Source organism: Nilaparvata lugens, chromosome 1 (genome assembly GCF_014356525.2).
Source record: "Nilaparvata lugens isolate BPH chromosome 1, ASM1435652v1, whole genome shotgun sequence".
NCBI classification, from domain to species: Eukaryota; Metazoa; Arthropoda; class Insecta; order Hemiptera; family Delphacidae; genus Nilaparvata; species Nilaparvata lugens.
This window is the reverse complement of record NC_052504.1, coordinates 12,925,885-12,943,396: the sequence shown is the minus strand read 5'-3', so window position 1 is coordinate 12,943,396 and position 17,512 is coordinate 12,925,885. Positions and strand designations below refer to the sequence as shown.

Below are 17,512 nucleotides of genomic sequence, written 5' to 3'. Positions count from 1 at the left end.
GTTCTAACCATTGGCGTAGATTGCTGTTTGACATTGGGGTGGGGGCGGGGACGCACTGGGGGTCTGGGGGGTGCCCCCAGCAAAGATTATTTTTTGAAAAATAGCTTATTAAAATGGTGTTGGTTTAAAATGACATATTTCACTTCAAACGGTTTTAAATCCTCTTATTGGGCAGTGGTAAATTAATGAGTAAATAAATAAAATTCTGAGTTAGTTTTAAGTTTTACTAAATAATAAAAATTATTTACAAAAAACCAGCATAATAAAACAGCATTAGTTGTATTGGTTGTTTTGATTACCTGCCATAATTTGAATCTTCAATACATTTTTCTGGGGGACACAGCATATACCATAAAATATTGGGGGGACGCGTCCCCCGTGTCCCCCCCAGGTTCTACGCCCATGTTCTAACTTAGAACTGAGTTCTTGTAATTGGTTTTATTAGATTGTAAGAGATCGGTAAGGGTGAGAGTCTAGTTTCTCGAAATGTAATGAACCTTTTTGCTAATCGGGAGCTTCGATATCAGACTTGGAAGAAGGTGAGCGCCCGCCGGACGTGGAAATTAGCAAGAGACAGTATTGTTTGCGAAACCAGTTTTAGCAGAGCAAGGCCACGCGTATGAACTGATCCCCCTGGACACCCCGCCCTCCAATCAACACCCGCCGTCTGATGAATAATCGTCATGCAATTCGATGAAAAGGCGCTTGAGGCTATTCCTCTTCCAATTCACCAATGCCCTCAAACGGCCAAACCTAAAGGCATATATTGTATATTTATCTAAGATAATATCGCGTGGAAGGGAGAAAGTCTCATAGAATTGTCATATCTAGTTTATTTATCTATACTTTCACAATCATATTGGTATTTCTTTAAAATAAATCTTACTCAATTCAATAATTAACTATCTTTAATAGTAGCTTGTAGGTGTTTCTTAAAAGGTAATATCGGGGACCGAGCTTCGCTCTGGAGTACAAAAGCATAAAAAATTTAATAACAGTAAATTGAGATTAATTCCCAGAGGAATGCAAAAATTTTTCTCACAAAGGTCCAGTTGCACAAAAACCGGTTAAATTTTAATCCTGATTAACTTCACATGAACCAAATCAGGGAAGACCATTTCAAAAAGATGGATCTACTGGAATTAATCAGGATTTAATATAACCCGGCTTTTTTGCAACCGGCATTAAGTTCCTGATTGAATTATTTCAAAAGTTCAACAGCTGAGTCATAATTTCGACACAGTCCCACACACATGAACTCGCTCACTCACTTCCATCACCAACAGACGACGAAATAATTATTATCAGCTGTTTTTCCAAGGATGAATAATAATTATCCTTTTAATGTCCTTCAGCGAGTTTTCCAGGGATGAGACCTAGTGCAATTGCATCTTTATATTATAAACCTACTATGTTCTGAATTTCGTGAGAATCGTTAGAGCCGTTCTCGAGATATGGTGAAATACAAACATATAAACAGAAGTTGCTCGTTTAATAGTATAGGATAAGGGCCTTATCATATTGAGCGTTTTTCAAGCACTTCTAGAGTCGGCAGAGCAGGAAGCTCGCCGATTGGGTTGTCGCACTAGAGTCGACAGGGCAGGAAGATTGACTGATTGGGTTGGCGCCTGAAAAAACGCCTGAACAAACGCTTAATGTAGTCTGGTCCTAAGGTTGTTATTTTTTCAAGCTTGTGCGATAGTAATTGAAGATTTATAGATGAAGGAAACACCACAGAAGAAGGAAAGACATCTGAGGGAGAGAAAAAGTAAATTTTCCCAACTATAATAATTGAATAGAATAGTTTGATATTGATTAATTGGTGGAGGTATGGACCTGTCTATAGCATGTACAACTTATCTCATGTCGAAAACACCGGCGTAAAAAATCGGAGCAGATGCATTGAAAGGAAAGGGGAGGACTTGAATAGAGAGCATTTGAATACTTGCTACCTGTTGCTTGATTCCTTCATTCTGTAGCATCTAGATGCATGAGAATCGAAGCCAGTCATCTGTTCCCACCACCCTTGATTCTCTAGTTTACCCACCACTATTATACATATAACAAAAGTTAAACATATAGCATCTGAAACTCCAAGCATACTTGGGCCGTATCTACAGTGAAAGTGCAAATTTGATAAACTGGTAATGTAATTGGGGTTATTGTCGCATTTTTATTAATGGAGAAATGAAAAGAGTGAAGTTGATGAAATGTAGAATTTAATGGTATTAGGATGATTAAATGAAATTATCTAAAGTGCTAAAAACACTATTCATTTGTCCTGATTTAAAAATTCCAAAGCAAATTGCCAAATACTCTGAGATTCTTTCATTCTATAATGTGACGAGTATATGGTAGTATGAAATAGAGGAGGTTCATTTGAAATTAAATTAACAGTCAAACTGTTTTGGAAGATTTGAATATCCATTTGAAATTTGAAACATAATAAAGTTGAAGCAATTCTTGAAAAGTTTCACTAAAAATGGAAATATTGATAGAGATATTATTGAAAACAAATTAATAATAGCCTATACAGTGTGTAATATGCTGGTTGAGATTTCTATGAAATCTATCTACGGTAGTCGTTATCTATTCCAAGTGAACATAATGTAAACAATAAATAAAAACAATATATAGAGCAATGGTAACTGAAAAATATTACAATAATTATGTTGCTTGGGCATGCTATAGTTAATTTAGGAATTTAATGAAATGATATTTCAGGCTAGAAGTTTGAATTTTATTAATTGATAACAGATAGGACAGGATATCATTAGTAACAAACTTCAACTCATAATAAATCATTCTTAGATACTTAATAGATGATATGATCATGAATAGATGAATAGAATACATGAATATGAATCAATGGTATCAGGGCTCCTATTGGAAATAATGAGACCTATTTTCGGCAAAAGCAAATAACTAAGTGGGGTCAGAAGTGTGGATTCAGTTTTGTTGTCAGCAGAAATTTGAAGCATAATTACGAAACCCGCATCGCATGTTTGTGGCATCAGGAAATGTTTCATCACCAAGACAACCATTTCTTGATAATTAACCCCTATACAATATTGAAATGGGATTGTTTTCACCTGCCCAATTATTGTTTCAATCGAAATGATGATTCATTAGTGGTATAGTAAATATATTATATTTCGTAGATGTCTTGAAGAATGAAAAATCTGCAATATAATCTTATCATTCACATTGGAAAAACATTAAAATTTATTTTAAATAGGATCTCTTCCAAGTTTGATGAACGAATAGACCTACGCTAACACAACAAAACTTTGCACGTATTCATTAACTTTTTCAAGATATACCACCCAATTTAATAATGTGACATCCCATTAGAAAGGGATTATTATATATGCTTCCAATTATGATGATGATGTACACATTAAAACATGATGTTGATGTCCACATTAAAACATGATGATTATGATGATGATGATGTTCACATTAAATCATCATGATGATGCTCACATTAAAACATGATGTTGATGCACTCAACATCAAGCTGCACCAACACATGAAGATCTCAATAGGTTGGTGAGAAATTATTATAGATTTATTTTCAAATTCCCACAAACACAACTACAGATGGAAATGAATGGGAGATTGCATTTGTTTAAATGCTAATGTATATAATAATCTTATCCTTTGAAATTAATAAAATAATAGAAGGGTAGTATAATTTAATTTTATAAATACAAGAAAGTAGCCCTGAATTCATACATTTCAAGAAGATATGGAACTACCAAGAATAATCTCATCATTCATATGGTAAATGCTATCAATAGCAGAAGTCTTCGGGGTGGTTGACAGCATTTAATTTTGCCCTGAATTCATATATTTTAAGAAGATGTGGAACTACCAAGAATAATCTCATCATTCAGATGGTAAATGCTATCAGTAGCAGAAGTCTTCGGTGTGGTTGACAGCATTTAATTGGGATGTATTTTCGTTTCATAATATATTATCATTGATTATTACAAAACAAAATTTTTGCACGGAAACTTTCGACCAACCTTGACATGCACTTTGCCGGTGACATCATCAACCCACGCCACCAGCACATCGGCACCAACCACTTGATCACTAGTCGAGAACCCCAGACACACCATACCCTTGCTCTCAGTCTCGAGCTTGAAGACAATGTCCTCGTCGCGAGGACTCCACGACAGTTGCGTGGAGTCGGTCAACATCAACGAGTGTGTCCACTCTGGGATGTTGTCATCGGTAGAGGAGATAAAGTTGTCTGATGCAAACGCGACAGCGAAAAGTGGGAAAAGCGCACACACTGGGAACAACGGAAGAGAGCGCATGTTTGTGGCGACCGAACGTTCGCGATACTGCGGATCAACTGAAACTGAAGCAAGAAGCAACTACTGACTGGTTGGTGGTTGCACACCTGGCAGTGGCACTGTTGGTTGTTGGTTCGATTCCTTCTTCCAGCTGCCAGCACCTGCCCTCCTCCCAGGCGCCCGCACGCGCCGCTACAGGCATGCCACTCTTCAACGGCTCCCCTGCTTCACTCGTGTTGTACAGCCAGCAACCGTCTTCGTCTACCCTACAACACACCAACTACTACTTCATTCAACAGTTGATGTGTCTATGATGCAATTTCAAAAGTTATTTTTTGTTTACAAGTATAAACTACAGAAATTGTAATTGTATTATTGTCGGATCTGACGGAGGAGAAAATAAACAGAGTTTTCATTTATGTGGTAAAAGCATTAGAAGCTATAAGACAAATGATATGTGATCTTGTTTGAAAGTATCAGATGCTATTTTATTCAAATAGGAAATATTCTATTATAACCTATATCAAAATTGTGTACCGTAATATTGTTGTTTATGTATTGTTATGTAGAGAGTGTATTTTTTACTGTTTGTTGGCTCAACTCTATTTGTATGATTACTGTGATCAATAAATTGATTATTATTATACAGAAATTACTTTGGAAAGAATTATCGTTTTTGAGGATTTTGAAGTTTGGGGAATTATCAAGTTATGACTAATACTTTCAAGGAGAATATTGAAGTTCATAATAATTATGTAGATTTCAACAAGAAAAGGCTGGTGCCAAATCAATACCAAGTTGTATATAGTGGAATAATATCGAGAAAATGTAAAAGATGTTTGGTAGAGGCTGTTTGAGTTCTAAAGTAGTTATGCATTGCTATTCTTTTCTCAAACGAATTAGACCACTACAGTATAGAATCCCTATCAAAAATCTGTTGAATTGAAGAAAAAATAAAATATACGGTATTGTTATTTCGTTCAAAGATGGTATTAGACCCTCTTTAAACAATCACAAGACATAAACTCAGTGGCGGCTACTCCAATGGTTGCAAGGTTGCACAACCCACACCTAACCATGTAATAAAAAATACTTTAAATACTTCTTAAAGGAAAATCTGATTCTTCAATACACATTGAAAAAATATTCTTATAACTCTGACAAAATACATTCAGCAGAATGCCACAAACAGTCCAACGTCCAACATCTCATTTTGAATTCGCGCGGTCAGAAGAAGGATTGCAAAGGAATATTGCAACCTCCTATAGTGAGGTCCACGTTATAATGACAGTATTTGATCAACTTTGGTTTTGCTATCCTTGTCTATCATTCGACAAAGCCGGTGGTACTATCATTTTTCTAGGTCCACAACGATGACAATTAAGTTTTTGACAGTGTAGAAATATAATTAATTAATGCAGAGAATCGGCATCGCTATTCTTCTATCTTTATCCACTGCCATTATAAGGTGGACCACACTATATAATTGACGCGTCACTTATATGGGAGAATAACATAGGAAGCTACCAAATGCTGGAAAACCAGTGGTTGCTATGGCAACGGAAGGCATTTTGAGGATAGCCACAGAGAAGAAAGAGTGGATAGCCACAGAGTAGAATTCTACTTTGTGGATAGCCACAGAGTAGAATTCCTATTGATATGATTGACGTATCAGCAATCGTGAATATTGAAGCTACCCGTTATCTTGAAAGAATTCCAGTTATTCCACATATACCGAATGCATAAAAATAAGTCTCACCTTACTTGTTGGATTTTTGTTTTTAAATGACAATATTCTAGTATATTCCCATATTATCCAATCATTTAGAATATCGAAATAGGAACATTGTAGTTGGCAAAATGTCCACCTAAAGCGCTGAAGGATATTAGCGCATGTGCATGATAAAGATCCAATTTTGAATTCTGGAAAAAGTCGTCATACGAACACGTGGAAAAGAGTAGTGTAAAGTGTTTGCTGGGTAATGATCTTACCATGGTCAAGCTGGTTACGAATGTTCTATTTGGTTTTTCTCTATATTAAGGTAAAGTCGTTTGCTGTGTGGTGTGTGCTGTGCAAAGACCTTAAAGATGATATTTATTTAAGGTCTTTGGTGCTGTGCTTGTTTTGAGGTTATGTCCTATGACTGTGAGAAGTGAGTGAGAGTGATTGTTTTATTAACGAAAGTGCGATGAATTCCATCGATAGTTTATTGAGTAATCCATTTAGTTTACGACGAATTGAAGAAAAAATTGAGATAAAGAGGCTTAGAAGACCTACACCAGAACTTGCAAATTTCAAACAGACTATTAAATCAGGTTTCCTTTTCTATTATTTAATGGTGAAGATCCTTGGTCAAAGATAGGTTTCAACGATTTAAATTATTTAGCTTTATATTTAAAGATTTAAATCATTCCCATATTTCAAATAGCCTCAAGTTAGCACTGTTAGGAAAGAATAATATTGCTGAACAGCTAGATAGTGCCTTTAGAAAAAACATTGAAATTCAAAATGAACAAGTGAGGAAAAATCGTTATATATTGAGTATTATAGTCAATTGCATTCGTGTTTATGGTGCATTTGAATTGGCATTACGTGGCCATGATGAAAGCAGCAGTTCAAGTAATCCAGGAGTTTTCAAATGCTTGATCAATTTAAGTAGCGAACTGGATACTGTTATGAAGAACCATTTAGATAAGGCAAACGTTTTCGGTTAAAACTATTCAAAATGAACTCTTACAAATAATGCTGAATGTTTGCCATGATAAAATTGCTGCTGAAATAAAGGAAGCAAGATATTTTGCTGTTATTGCCGACGAAACAAGTGATGTTTCTAATCAGTTTCAGCTTGCTATTGTCTACAGGTACATAATAAATAATAAGCCTGTCGAGAGATTTTGGACTTTTATCAATCCTCCAAGTCATGATGCTGATGGTTTATCTGCATGTATCATTGAGCAATTAAAAATCCATGAAAATTGATTGCACAAACATACGATGGTGCATCTATTATGGCCGGAGTATTGAATGGTGTTCAGGCAAAAGTGAAGAATTTATTATCAGATGCACAATATATTCACTGCTATGCTCACCAACTAAATTTAGTGATGGCGAAAGCAGCATCTGTTACTAGAAGTGTAAAATTTCTTTCGCTAACCTTCAAGGTATTTGTACATTTTTTTCAACAAGCCCTCAAAGAAGCGCCGTATTGGATAAGATCGTTCATGCGAGGCTACCAAGAGCTACGCCTACTAGATGGAATTTTCAAACCAGAAGTGTGCAGACAGTGTGTTCTCATATGAAGGACTTGATTCATTGTATGGAAACAATATTAAATTCAGATGATATTAAAAACGACAGCACAATCTCTCAAGCATCTGGTCACCTGAATAATCTCGAAAGTGCTAATTTCATCTTCTGGCTGGACTTTTTCTCACAAATTTTGCCATATGTGGATATTTTTTTTGGCACTTCCAAAACGTTGTTAACGATCCCACCATCACTTGGAATTGTCTACAATCATTTGTAGAAAATATGAATAAAGTCAGAAACAAAATTTTGGAGAGTGAAAGTGATTCGACGGAGCAGCCAAGCAGCAAAAGAACCAAGAAAAATAAATTTGAATGGAGGAGGGAAAGTATTGAGGTTTGTGACATTATAATAAATCATATAGAGGAGCGCTTCAGTTTCACAGGCCATCTAATTGCAACTGCTCTATACACATCTAAAAATTTCCCTGACTATGAGAGAAAATACACTAAAATCAGTTTGCTGTGAGTTCAAGTGCTTAAATGAAAATAAGCTGCAAATGAAATTACAAACACTCTACAGTGCTAAAGAATTTAGACAAATGACTGGAGCAATACCTCTTCTAAACTTCATCAAAGACTGTAGATTGGAAGAAGCTTTTAGTGAGTCGTTGAAACTATTGGAAATTTTAATAACATTGCCAATGTCTTCAGCTGAGGCAGAAATATGCTTCTCAACCCTCAAGAGGATAAAGACATTCTTGAGAAACTCGATGACAGAAGAGAGGCTATCAGCTTTGGCAATGCTGTCAATTGAGAGTACCTCATAATGGACATCCCAGACTTTAATCAGAGGGTGATAGATCAGTTCGCCCAGTTGAAGGACAGGAGAATGGACTTTCTTTTCAAGTAAGGTAGGACAGTTTATTATTGTAATGCAACAACTAACCCATTATTAATTTATTTTTGAAACTTTCTCATTTATTTTTCCCTGATTGAAATTATGTCTAGGAAAACTTGTGTATTCAGCACAAAACTTCCATAGAAACAGATCTTGGCAATTTTATTATTCCTGTTGAATTTTTCCTTATTTGCTACAAAAAAATTCAATTGCAACCTCCAATTTTTATTTACACCAGCCGCCACTGCATAGACTTTGATTTAGAACACTTCCCTTCCTCCAATCTAATTGATTCTCTTCTTCTTCTTCTCTGTCTCTCCCCACACGCCTTTACAGCGTTGGGGTAGCCTCGACCCAGTTCTTCCATACCCGTCTGTCCATCGCCATTGATCTAATTGATTAATAGAACATTTTAATGGAACAAAACAACTTTTTAGAAATGTACCTGACATCAGGTTCAGTAGACTAGAAGACAACTCAATAATGGCAATGGTGCTGTTATTATCTTCCAATAGGAGTGCACCGCAGACCACAACGTAGCTAGTCGTTATCATTGACTTAGGGTAGGTGTAATGCCTGTAGTCTCACTTGTTCATGTACTAAATAAATAACTTATTTGATGTGATGCTTAGTAGCTCTGTCGTTGAATTGAATTGCTCATGTTCGCGGCGCGTATATCTGTAAGCACCTTATGGTTCTTCCCAGATTCAATTTCTCATCTGCAGCTTAGTCATGTATATTCAGTATGTTATCTTATCCACCAAGATAATATTACAGTCCTATAAATATTGTAGGCCAATATAATGAAAAACAAATTGTTTCTTTCATAAAACGAGTAGCTCAGTTGAATGAACTACTGTAGCTGAACTTATCTACTATTAATGTAATTTCTTTCGAACTCATTAGTGACTTCAATTGTGATTGTTATAACATTTTTTATTCTGGAGGAAGAGAAGATATTGATATCCTACGTCTCTAGTTTGATTAGGCCTACATGAACGCTATTGCATCATTTCATACAATCAATTTGTCTTTTCTGTTAATCACGAATCGCATAATCTCAATTTTTGAGAATTCAGTGAGCTTTAACATCAATGTAATCGAATTTGGGAGACCATTCACGATTTATCTCCAAATTCACCAAAACGAAAACTTGGTTTGAGCACCACTTGATTCTAAATAAACAAAAAATCATATTACAAAACCAATTCAAAATCATCTGACTTGGGACCAACTGCCGCTCAAACCCAGTTTTCGTTTTTGGTGAATTTGGGCCTTAAACACATCCTTGAACTCGTCAATTTGAATTCATCTTATTATGTTACTCAATTCATTAAACGAGTAGCTCGTATTGATTGGCTGTGGGTGAACTGCTATATTTACTGTAATTTCTTCTCGACTCATTAGTGAATTGAACTTTGATTGTCATAATATTTTTATTATGGGAGAAGAAGAGACAATGTTACCATAGAGAAACAATAGCGTAAGTAGATATCCCATGGTATAGGGCGTTTATGTCGCAACTTTTACTGTTATCTCAAGCCGATTATTGTCGATTTCTACTGTTTTGACCGGGTAAGAGAGTATGAACGGCACAATAAGAGAGACTACCAGCGTCATAAAGCTTCACGGGAAAGAACTTCGTGGACTATAGCACAGAGGAAAGATACACTATATGCTTATTCCGTGACTATAGGTTTGAGATAACAGTAAAAGTTGCGACATAAACGCCCTATACCATGGGATATCTACTTATGCTATTGTTTCTCTATGATGTTACCCAGTATTTATAGTTTAATTATGCCTACATGAACGCTATTGGAATCATTTCATATGATCAATCTGTCTTTTCTGGAATCACAAATAGCATAATCTTAATTTTTGAGAATTCATGAGCTGAAACATCAATGTAATTGAATTTGGAAGACCATGCTTGAACTCATCAATATGAACTCATCTTTCATATTACTCAACAATCTTCGACAACTCACTTCCTATATATTTTTAACACAAAAAACTCAACAACCTTTACTAGAAACTAGCTACCGTGTGAGACCCGACAAACAGTTTGTGTGAGAAAATAATATCACAACTAGCAAACCATCGTTTAAGGAAGCATTGAGAATACAATTTAGGTTAAAACTAGATTCCTGCGACAAGTTTTTCGATTTTCGGCGATTGCTGGGAGAGAAAATCGTTGACAATTTGTGGAGGAGGCCTAAATCCGTTCCCACGCTGGTGTGGGCGGGGGAGTCGGGCAGTGCGACAAGATGGAAATGGATGAGAAGTTCCATATACTGTAGTTGGATCGATGTAGGATGGATTCAGATGGATTATGTTATCGATGGAGAAGGAGGAGAGGTAAGGGGTGGGGAAGAAGAGGAGGAGGATGAGGAGGAGGAGAAGGAGAAGAAGAGAATAAAAAGAAGAAGAAGGAGAAGAAGGACTGGAAAAGAAGAAGAAGAAGAAGATGATGATGAAGAAGGAGGAGGAAGAGAAGAAGAAGAAGAGAAGGAGAAGTAGAAGAGGAAGAAGAAGAACAGAGGATAAGAAAAAGAAGAATGGAAGAGAAGATGATGAAGAAGGTGATAGAAGAAGAGGAAGACGAAGATGATGATGATCAAGGAGAAGAAGGAGGAGAAGAAGATGAAGAGGAAGGAGGAGGAGAAGAAGAAGAACGGAGGAGGAGGAGTTGTAGGAGGATGAGGAGGATAAGAAGAAGAACAACAACAAGAACAAGATGATGATGATGTTGAAGAATAAGAGAATAATAAGAAGAAGGCGAAGAGGAATGGGCCTGGCTGTTTATAAGCATCGGTTAGCTGCTGGTTGGCGATCGTCAATAATTAAGGTGGCTGGAGGAAGCAGCTCAGCTCACAGGAAGTGTTAATTGCCGCTGAGCGCTGAGTCGCTAGGCTGGCTGGCTACTCCACTCGTCTCGCGACATCCTCATCCAACGATAGTTTTATACTATCCTCGATCCTCACCAGCCTCTTGTCCGCACCGCTCAGCTGGCTTCTTCCGGTCCCAGTTAGCGATGCTATATTGCACAGGTTCCGTCAACCATAGTGAACTTCCATAAGAATGGACCACTTCCATCTAGAATCACAATAATTAAAACATTAATAATTCATTAGTGAAACTGATGCTGGTTGCACGCGATTTTCTTCTAAGGAAAATGCAATGGTAGAAAGAAATTACTGTAATGAGAGAATTGGAGAAAGATGTGAGAGGACTGGTTCAGGAACAATTTGGCAAGCTGGCTTTGACGCTGTGACGTTCCACATTACTAGACCATTGGAGAAGGAAACAATATTTAGAAGGATATAATATTTTATTATTCAAAGAATTAAATCTTATTGATCTTCTCATACATGTTGATTTCAATATTTGCTCGAATTTCAAGTGAACATTTTAAAATCAACTATATAACAGCTGATAGTAGTTTTAATTTTTCTGCTCAAAATTTTCAAGTTTATTTTAATATTATTAAAACTTTCGGATTGTTTAGTGTTATTTCCGGCTTTTATCAACCCTTCGAAATTCAAAATTCATCAGTCATATCTCGAATACGTATTCTCTGAGTGTTAATCTTTGGTGAAAACAGAAATTTTAAACTTAACCTCACTTTGGACTAATTATGTGCCAAAATCAAGGAATTGAAGAAGTTTTGGGCAATTGCCTGTTTCTCTTTCCAAATATCGTGTTTGTGACTGTTCTAATAAATAAATAAATTAATAAATAAAATCACCTATCTTTCGAGCATTTTCACTCTCATTACTTTACTACAATATTGTTGAAGAAATCCACACCATCATAAACAAATAATCTTATGTGATCTGAAGTAGCAGTAGTAGAAGTTTTCTTAGGCTAGCTACACACACATCGATTTTTGTTTGTGTAATATTTTTCCGTCCTTATGAATTCTATTAGATTAAACAGATGATGTTTGTCAAGTTCCGTTTAATCTAATAGAATTCATAAGGACGGAAAAATATCGTACGAACAAAAATCGATAGGTTTGTGCAGGGCCTCAGTGTTGGCCTTCAAAAGTTATCGACTTGGTGGTATCATAATCTTCAGTAAGATTGAATTTTAAAGACGATATTCACGTTATCATATGAGCCTATTTAGCTTCAAAATTAATGATCATATTTTCTAATTACAGTTAAAAAATTGACATAGTTTTTCATAATATTTAAAATCAATATTATTTTAAATGACACTGGTTTGAAAACCATTTAGCTTCAAAATTAATGATCATATAATTGTAGCCGGTGTTGTATTTTGACAGTAAATAATTATTTATTCTGTTCTCAATATTGTAATTACAATTTTTATAATTCCTGACTGAATACAAAACTACTCCACGTAATAATGATCGTATCTTGTATTTTAATACATCTGATTGTTTTATTATTTATTTATTTGATCATTCAGAATTACACAACTCACAGAAAAGTACCACAGGCTTATAAGCCCAAAACGGTTCCAATTCTAATTTATACAACAGTCCAAATGTAGCTAGGTAGGTTATGTGTCACTTAATATTCATCAATTACACACTCAATTTACAATTCAAAACACACAAAAATCATTTTAAATTAAAAATTACTTCTGAATTAAATTAATTAGAAAATTCCAAACTTTGAAAAACTATAAAATTCTGAGACCGAAAAGACAAACACACTATTTAGAACTTATCATAGCTGTGATAACTTTGAATGAATGATTAGTCTATCTAATTAAATAGATAGCGAGCATTCATCAAATTGTGGCTAAACATTCAGCGTTATATATTTGACGAATCAATTTAAATCTAGTAATCTCTCGCACATCTTTTCGGAATTCTATGGACTCGACTATCTCAATCCCAATAACATCGCAAACTCTTTGAGAGATTCCCGACTTTGTATTTCAAGGCTCATCCTCAGTCCATAGATGTACGTTAGACAGTCGAAAAATAGGCCATGCTCTTTTCAATAGCTGTTCTTCCCCCTCTTATCCCCCGCTCTGTATGATTGCAAAGGCCCAACAAATTTCTCAGGAACGTCTTTTTGAAGCCGGGAAGGCAACTGCCGAGGTCCTCTTACCTGCACATTCTATCCCACGGTGATTCACTGTTGTGGGAAAAGTTCATCAGATTGGATAGGGAAAATAATTCGACAATGAACCTCCTCGACCCCAAGTAATCAAGTCGACAGACAGGGCATCAGTTCCCGCGATAACAATGCCTTGTCACATTCCAATCACTCATAACATATTGATATGCAATTATTCCAATTAACAATAATCTACCGTACTTCTTTCAAATCACCTGTATTATTACGGTATTTCATGATCGAGTTCTTACTGCATTTATTGGAAGTTGGAGCTTCTAATCTTTTGTTTCTATTTTGCAAACTTTTCTATCTGGAAAATCTATCGTAAATGAAAGTGCCAGCTTTTTTACTAATTACATTCCATGGCCTCAATTCCTGAAAAATCTTACTCCTCTTTTTCGTCATATACTAATGATATAGTGTATCAGGCTATATATCGATAACGGAATAAAATCAGATACGACATAAGAGTAGTGTTGATTTAATTCTACTATTGAAAAGCATGTTAGGGTATTGGTTTAGCATGAGATAACAGACAAATCGTGATAGCAAGACAGTGGCCCCTCATAAAAGAGGGTTCAGACCATTAATATTCTCACAAATACCGTAGGAACAGATTCCATGAAATTTTGATTCATTCATAACTCTTCCAACACAACAACTTTTCAACTTCATCAACAGAACTTTTTCAGTTTTTCTTTTTTTATGTGGGTTTTCTTTTAAAAATCTAATTTTGAGCTATACTGAATTATAGATTGATTAATGATTATTCACATTTAACTATTTATACATTGGAATAATGTAATGAGTAGATGTGAAAATAAAATATTCGTCTACGCCCATTTCTAATGTAAAAATTGGAAAATTGATACCTACCATACCTATTTGGCACTCTTGATGCAGCAGAGAAGCGGACAAGTCGCCTCTTTCTAGAAGTTGAAGGGGTTTTTCAAACTTCAAAGCTGTATTTGAAGGCTAAAAACTCCTGGAATCCTCTTATCTTATATGCGATATGCTATTCAACTATCGTATAAACTTAAGTTTTGTACATTTCCTGTTCAAAATTGTTCGAAGTTAAACTATTTCAGCAATCAATATGAGTCTATTCAATAAGTTATCAATTGGAGGAGAAGTGGTCTTATTGAATCGCAGTCCTCGAAATCTGTAATGTTCATATCAGAGGACGAAGGTGTATACTGATTTTTTATAATTGGAGCTGAGTTCACATAGATTAGTTTCATAACTTCTTCAAGTTTCTACCTACGCAAGAAAAAATTAATATGACTCTTGCCATTAAATTTTCTTGGAAAATTTTCAAAACCAGAATACAAGAGGGAGATTTTTAGTGGATTTAGCAATTATAAATGGATACGTTTCCTTACTCACATATGATAGTGAGCTACATTATGACGCTCGACGTAATGTACAGAACATTTACATACAATAAAAAAGAAATTAACATTTTTATCCTCATACAATAATTAACTTCGCTTACCACATTCTAATCACACCCATATCCCTGAGACCCTACTAATTTATTGAAATAATCAGTACCATTTTACCGATAAACCAGTAACTGTATTTTTCAAAATAGCCCCTGTAGAATGCAACGATTAATGCAAAATGACACAGGTTTTTTATGAGGTTGATGCCCACGTGATCTCCAGTCTTGTGCGTGGGTTATGAAACTGATGATCGTGAGAGATTTTAGTCATTCATTCATATTACATTATGAGAGCTCACAGGCAACTCCATGAAGACAATCATACAATGAATATATATAATTGACACAATTAATACGATCGTCAAAATATATAAAAAATAAATGTAAAAGATATATCCCATATGTTATTTGAGGATTGATTATTATTTTGCTCAACTTAGTATCTATTAAGAGATTTTGTCAATCTTTGATGCTGTATATCAATAAATAATTACCTAGTGTTAATAATTGAATGAACATCACTTCTTAAATGCAGACAGGATAGGTTCTTATGAGCTAGAAGCCTTCATTATTGGAAGCCAACTTTACAGTAATATCTTTCGCAAGTAAGATCATTTCCTGATGTCCCCATCCCAGGGAATACAACAGTTTCATATGACCCTATTGTAATATTTTCAGTTTTCTATTTGTAATATCTACTCCAATATGTTTACCTTGTTATCAATGTTTTCTCAATTAAATTCTTATATTCTATCCAATATTCAAGTGGAACATTTTTGTTTTATCTATGTAGGAGTTTCATCTCCTTCTTTTATTTATTTATTTTCAATTTTTCAATAATAATATTCAAAATCACGACTCACAAACAAACATTAATGTTCATGTGACCGTAGTTTCAATAATTGTGAACTTATACTTATTCTATTATGTATGCTGTGTATAAATGTACATTGTATTCTTGTATTTTGTTGGAAACAAATAAATTCGATTCATAGCTTCCTGTTTGAATATTTTGAAAAATTTAATGATTTCTTGTGTTTCTAGGTTATTAATGCTATCATGGATCCAGGATAATATCTTCCCTGATGATCTCCTCGAAAGAGACGGTCCAAATCTCAAAGACTTTTTAATGTATCAGACATAATTGTTTTGTTTTGATGAAATATTATTAATTTCTCTTTTTCTCATGTTAAAACCTTATAACTTTGTAAATATAAAAAAAAATTAAATCTATCTAAATGCATATTTATTTATTAAGCGTATGGCAGATACACAACATATATAAAGCTCATGAGTCTCAAATGTCTGCATATACACTTTTTCTATTTTTTCAAGATGTTGTGTAGTTTTTGGTCAGGAGAACATAAGTTTGTCTGACCGCCATTATATGCTAGTCCATTTAGAGTTACCCAATGGGAACCATGGAGGCACAATATGTAAATGCATAGCTATTTTATGATATAAAATAGTTGGTTTCACTTCCCAAGCTGCCACTTCTACACTGAACTTCTACAACTGCACAGCAATCTAAATACTGTAATAATAGTAATGTAGATTCATCGTCAGTGAAAACATTTTACAGTTGTTGTTTCAAGTTCGATATATCCTATTACTTACTCTTAAGCCCGGTTGCACAAAATCCGGTTAAATTTTAATCGTGCCTTTTTTCGATAAAAGTCTTCTCTGATGGGTTCTTGTGATTTTAACAGACATGTGCAACCGGCACTTGATCAAGATTTAGGTTATAACAAACGAAATTCGAGTTGCAATATATCCATTATTCAGAAAGCCTCACCAACTGAAGGCTCTTATTTTATATTTAATATTTCATTTTTCTGAAACTAGTATAATTTAAAATTTGACTTCTGCTTATATTATGCTTAGAGTATTTTTAAGAGTTTAAAATGTTATGATGAACTACTCCGTCTTATCTTGAGCTAATAAGTTATAACTGAAGGAAGTTTTCTTTGTTTTATTAAATATTGCGAATAGATTTTTTTGTTAATCTTGAAAATATGAACATTATTTATTTACTGTGTGGAGTTCGCTAGGACTGCAATTATTATTATTTATCCCTTGTTATAGACGATACTGTAATGCCTTGAATCGTGCCTTAATTCAAAGTTTTGATTACAAATTATATGATGAAAAAAATACTAGCCAACTATATATCTCTTGTTTAAAATATCCTTTGTGACACAAAATGTTAATGGAAAGGCAGTTCGTTGAACAGTTTTTGTCTCAAAACTAATAAGAGATTTTGTCAGTCTTTAATGCTGTATATCAATGCGATTTCTGTACCTAGTGTTGATTGAATGAACATCACTTCGTAAATGCAGACAGGATAGGTTCTAATGAGCTAGAAGCCTTCATTATTGGAAGCCAACTTTACAGTAATATCTTACACAAGTATTTATTATATTATTAATGTGGCAAGATGAAATTTGATTTGAAAAGAGGACAAGATTATTCCAAATCATTCAGAAGTCGGTTAAGGTAACCGACCATATAT

The 17,512-nt window shown here is 34.7% G+C and overlaps 2 protein-coding genes across 2 annotated transcripts in view; one reads left to right on the top strand and one right to left on the bottom strand.

The window, feature by feature from the left end:
• The window catches only part of LOC111064049 (MOXD1 homolog 1-like), a 45,761-nt gene extending 41,133 nt beyond the window's left edge, over nt 1–4,628 (bottom strand). The window contains exon 1 of the mRNA XM_039430603.1: nt 4,032–4,628. Within this exon, the coding sequence (XP_039286537.1) occupies nt 4,032–4,328 (297 nt within the window). The 5' untranslated portion in view covers nt 4,329–4,628. The remainder of the gene's footprint in view (nt 1–4,031) is intronic.
• Nucleotides 1–16,233, top strand: part of LOC120351880 (MRN complex-interacting protein) — a 68,550-nt gene extending 52,317 nt beyond the window's left edge. Inside the window, exon 4 of the transcript XR_005571601.1 lies at nt 16,045–16,233. The gene's annotated coding sequence lies outside the window, so the exon portion shown is untranslated. The remainder of the gene's footprint in view (nt 1–16,044) is intronic.
• Nucleotides 16,234–17,512: the final 1,279 nt, after the last annotated feature.